The following is a 5,215-nucleotide window of genomic DNA, read 5'->3' as shown; positions in this document are numbered from 1 at the left end:
TTTTTGCACAAATTTAAAGAGCTATTTAGAAGTAGCAAGCATAGTGTAAAAATGTATAACAACGATGAAAATAGAGGCATGGGGCATAGTACTTTCACTTGCACAGGCATCACGTTCTAAATACTCGTCCCCTAGGGTCATTCGGTGTGTTTGATATAGTTGTGAATCATCATCATATGTTGCCTGCAATTTCTCAAGTGTTTGGCCAGGCAAAAAGAAAACATGCGCAGGGTCCTTCTATTTTCTTCCCCGTAATTGTGCCCTAAACTTGTGTAATTTGTTCACTTCATAAATAATTTATGCTCCACCATATTTCTTTTCAGCCACATTTGATTGGCAACACGACAGTTTATGCTTGTTTCCTGGTTACAATATTAAGCTACCAGAATTTGGAAACAAGGCACCAGTAAACAGATTTACATATATAAGGCTATATAAACTTTCTTGCAGCAGCAACTCAGATGCGGCGGAGAGATGCCAGTCTCCTCTCCAGATCATCAACTTCAGCGGCATTAGGTTCAGGCGCCACATTTTTCGCTGGAGCCGCATTCCTGATAGCATGACATTTCCATCAGGTAAAAGGCAAACAGATACAGAGGCCCAGAATAAAAGAACACAGTTTGCTCATCTGTTGAGATGGACATTTTAGCTATGATTGTGGGGGGAGAAATGATTGTATACCGTGCTTGGTTGTTCTCGGCTTTCTTGTTACTGGCTCCAATACGGCCTTTAGGTGCAGAAGACAGCTGCAGTATCACGAATGCCTCAAAATCAGCATTTAGAATTAAGATTCAGCACGCTGGTAGTGTAGAATGAACAGGCGTATTTACCTGAGAAGCCACATCAACACCAATCTCATCCAGAACCTGCATCGAGGGCAGAGGGATATATCACATATCATGAAACAGTTAGGGAACGTTTCAATACAAGGTCTTGTTTAATCTTGCTTAGCAATGAGGGGATCCGTTTGGTAGCAAACATGTAAGAAAGTTAGCTTTGCCAGGCAGCTAACAACCGTGCCAAAAATGATTGCCCACCAGGGAGCCAAAACGCTCTCCCTCGTCAAAATGCAGAATATAATTAGCATTTTACCTGGTTCGTGAGCTCTTCTGTTTCCTCTTCAGCCTCATCCTTATCTAGTGTTTCATCGATGGCATCAGACATCATCTCAAGCTGCATGGAAATAGTTGATCTTAATTTTCAGAAAAAAAAAACAATTTAAAGGGATCTTGGGAATAAGTTATTGATCTCAAGCTGACAGCTAGAACATTTCTTTGAGTACATCTGTAGGAATACTGACATATCTGACCGAACTGACAAATAAGTTATGAAGACACTGAAATAGCTAACTATTCTAAGATGCTGTATTGATTCATAGATATATATGAAACGACACAATGGAGGGAAACATAGCTAATGTGTGTACAAAATTACAAAAGGAATTCTCAGAACACATGGATATGGAGTGAGCAATTTGAGTGGATATCTCAGAATGCTCATACACTGTAGATCATGAAAAGTCCACAATAAATAGGATGAATCGTCCACGGAAAACAATGATTGCTGTACAATAAATAGGATGAAACAACTAATTATACTAAGATGCTGTACTGATTCATACTTCTAAAGAATATTTGAAACGGCACAATGAAGGGAAACGTAGTCAATCTGCGTACAAATTTACAAAATGAAATCTCAGAAAAGATGAATATGGAGTGGAAGCACTAACAATTTGAGTGGATGACATCTCAGAATGCTCATAAGAGTGTAGATCATAAGAAATCCACAGTAAATACAATAAATGGATGAATCATCCCCAGGCAACAATGATTGCATCTGGTCTGGGCTCCCTGATCTAGTTTATTCATATGTGCTAAGCAAGTAATAACTAACCAACAAACACATCTACATAATGTGATATATCTAAGAGTAACGACTTAACACTACAGTAAAGAAATAAGGCATATGTCCACAATTTTATTACCATCATGGCTAACTCATACATATCTATATAATGCGATTTAACTAAGCATCTACCCTTAACACCACAATAAACAATTAAAGAGTGTCCGAAATGCTATTACCGTCATGTCCAATTGAGATGATTGCTTCTGGAATTCTCTCATCTGCTTCATCTGCTTCGCTGGTTCCAATTGCTGAAAAAAAATTGCACCAACCATCTCAGGATACACAGTTCACAAATAAGTTCACAGGAAAAGATTGACTAGAGATTGGCAAAGATCGATAGTTAAAGAACAGCCAACCAACCATGGCTGTCTTTCGTCATACCTTATTCATTGCTGCCATCGCTTTGCTTGCGCCTTTCATTCCAGCAGATATTGAAGTTCCAGCATACATTGCCTTGAAAAATAGATAGTTCACACACAGTAGTAAGTTTATTCTGTCCGTGCTCAAAATTTGCAGCTGTATAAATCAAACTGAAAGCTAGGCATACCTGTGTGTGAGTAGCTACTCCACGTATCTGCGCCCGTGTACCTTGTAAATTGACGATTTGTTGCCTAAGCCTGACTAGTTGCCGGGCTAGAATTTTGGTTGCAGCCTATAGCAATACAGAACACGCATTGTAAGACATCAATAAGAAAATTGTTATGGATTAGGGATCTTACGCAAAATCCTAGCATACTTACCTCATTTCCAGTCTTGGCAGTCTTCTTGATCTCAGCAACTAGCTTCTTCTCCTGGAATGGTACCACTACGGCGTTAGGAAACAAAACAATACAATACACACAAGCCATTGCAGAGTGGTAAGTGGAACTATCATAATGATACAGTAATAATAAGTAAAGATGCAAAGTGATGCTGCTGTTTCACGCCCTTTCTGGACTAAACTGCTGTGGTTTCCACTCCTAGAGCATGAGGGTATGGCAGCAGCATGAAGACCTCTAGGTGTTTGAGGCACCTCACAGCCTCAATAAAAATGTGTATAAGCATTCAGTTGCAAAAATAACAATATTTTAGCACAATATTCACTTGGTTAACGCAATTTTATCAAAGAAAACCAAGACAGAAATTTAAGTGCAAGGTCCAAAATGAAGTATCAACTGCAATATGGCACTGATCAGATTTGCAATTTGTTGCTTTAATTCCTGAACAAAGATCCAAAAACAAATAATAGTGAGCTATTTTCGAGGTATTATCGAAAAACATCTCAGGAGCAAACCTGCTGTCTGGTTCATTGCACACCAGAAGCATAATAATTGAATAATATCAACAGTGGCAGTGCTACCTAATCTCCATGCAGTCAGTCTGGCCTCTATTGTGTGGTGGGAGCTTGACATCCATTCTACTCTAGTTCAGTATTGCAGTGGAACTACTATCACACTCCTGGTAGAAGAAAAAATTCCTATGGGCAATCTAGTTCATTGCACACCAGAAGCATAATAATTGAATAATATCAACAGTGGCAGTGCTACCTAATCTCCACGCAGTCAGTCTGGCCTCTATTGTGTGGTGGGAGCTTGACATCCATTCTACTCTAGTTCAGTATTGCAGTGGAACTACTATCACACTCCTGGTAGAAGAAAAAATTCCTATGGGCAATCTAGGTTCAGTATGACGGTAGCATATTGTTTGTATTAATCAATTACTCATACTATGTGAGAACAGTGGGTTCAACCCAACCAAGCAACTTTGTGAAATCTGCCCATTGTTTGCCTTGTGGAAAGAACAAGAAAAGGCCCTTCACTTACTACATACCTCCATTTGCAGGGAGCCAATCTCTCGCTCAACTCCTAAAAATGCAAAAGGAGAGAAATGGTGTCAGAAATTAGCACATTGCCAGCTACATTTTTCTTCAAGAGCTGATACTTAAGGTAGTATCACTGTCGGTTGTAATCTTATTCAGTGAAACTCTGTTACATGATATATCATCGATTGCCTTTAAAAAAGACGCCGATTTCTGAACTTGTGCAGGTTTGCTGTTAATATAGCACATGTTCAAATGTCACTTACATAAAAAAATTCACAATAACGCTGGTGAATCGGTGGTATTTAAGCCATGTATGTTAGGGAGCAATAAGAACTAAAGGGAATGCCTGGGACAAGTTGACAGAACACCGGAAGGAAAAGAAGAGGAGATTTTGCTCTCACCTCTTGTGGCGACTGACATCTCTCGCTTGCTCGTCCTGAGAGCCTCTGCAGGTGACAAAAGCATCAGGCCATTAGTTGGCGACACCAAACTCCACACTGCCAGTTAATTCACAAATTGCACGCCCATGAATGAACTCAGCGAGTTTCCCCACTCCGACACCCAGAACATTCTCGATTTATCCTCCATCCGCGCAAGCGCTAGGTGACCCTAAAACCCTACCTATCGAAGCAGCCGGGGACAAAAAATCCGGTTCTAGAAGGCCGAAATCCAGCAAAGATCTCGCCTTTGGATCACAGAAACGCCCGCATCACCGAAGCCCGGGCCGCAGATCGACCAAATCGGCGGGACGGGAAGGGGGGACGAATCGAGGCGAGGCTAGAACCCCGCTAGAATCGCCGAAACCCCCCAATCTAAACCAAAAGAACAACGCGAATCCAGGAACCGGGCCGTACCTTTGGGGTCGACCTTCTTCTTGAAGATGTTCATGGCCGCTCCTGCTGGATCGCTCGGGCGCAGGGAAAACCTAGCTCTCTCCCTCTCTGACAGATTTGGGGAAAATGGCAAGCGCACAGAGGAGTAGAGAGAGAGAGAGAGAGAGAGATCCCTCTTTTTTCCCCTGTCTTTGTGCGAGCGTGGGATGACGGCGCCGAGCCCAACGGGCACTTCGCAGGCTTTTTGGGCTTTCTAGTAGTAGCCGTTGCAGCGTTGAACAGAATGCTTAATTCCGGGAGCACCAGTGCGGTTCAGGCTTCTGCCATGAGGCGTGGGTCCGGAGGGCATGCGGTCCCGCTCCGTCAGCTGGGTGGTTCGGCTGTGTCGGCAGCGGCTGTGCGTGCGGATAGACACGCTGCACGGGAGGAGCGCCTCCCACTTCTCCCTGTCTGCCGGCCTTTCCTTTTCAATTTTTATTCATTTACTTATTATTCGTTTTATAATTGTTTTTCTTAATTGTTTGGACTGCTTACTTATAATTCGTTGTTTATATTCTATTTCTTCTTCTCATTTATTTATTTTCTTACGGAAGCTGATTTTACGGTTGTTCCCAATATCATGCCCGGATAAAAAATTCGGAAATTTATTCCCTTCCTCTCTGAGAGAGATTTA

The 5,215-nt window shown here is 41.9% G+C and overlaps 1 protein-coding gene across 1 annotated transcript; it reads right to left on the bottom strand.

Moving 5' to 3' along the window:
- Positions 1-268: 268 nt before the first annotated feature.
- LOC123104925 (vacuolar protein sorting-associated protein 2 homolog 2) lies at positions 269-4,794 on the bottom strand. The gene is made up of 11 exons (XM_044526866.1): positions 4,564-4,794; positions 4,111-4,155; positions 3,718-3,752; positions 2,649-2,699; positions 2,456-2,560; positions 2,290-2,361; positions 2,085-2,156; positions 1,093-1,173; positions 831-866; positions 682-746; positions 269-551 (listed from the first exon to the last, which is right to left on the bottom strand). The coding sequence occupies exons 1-11, from the start codon at positions 4,595-4,597 to the stop codon at positions 458-460; spliced, it is 690 nt and encodes a 229-aa protein (XP_044382801.1). The 5' UTR covers positions 4,598-4,794; the 3' UTR covers positions 269-457.
- Positions 4,795-5,215: the final 421 nt, after the last annotated feature.

Source organism: Triticum aestivum, chromosome 5A (genome assembly GCF_018294505.1).
Source record: "Triticum aestivum cultivar Chinese Spring chromosome 5A, IWGSC CS RefSeq v2.1, whole genome shotgun sequence".
Taxonomy (NCBI): domain Eukaryota; kingdom Viridiplantae; phylum Streptophyta; class Magnoliopsida; order Poales; family Poaceae; genus Triticum; species Triticum aestivum.
Note: the sequence above shows the minus strand (reverse complement) of the source record. Positions and strands in the feature narration are given on the sequence as shown.

What these genes read in the sequence shown, in the direction of transcription:
- LOC123104925 (XM_044526866.1), bottom strand. Translation starts at nt 4,597, where the DNA reads ATGAACATCTTCAAGAAGAAGGTCGACCCCAAAG. An exon ending in GTGTTGATGTGGCTTCTCAG is followed by an intron (nt 747 to 830) that starts GTAAATACGCCT and finishes GTGATACTGCAG; the next exon opens with CTGTCTTCTGCACCTAAAGG. An exon ending in GCCGAGAACAACCAAGCACG is followed by an intron (nt 552 to 681) that starts GTATACAATCAT and finishes TCATGCTATCAG; the next exon opens with GAATGCGGCTCCAGCGAAAA.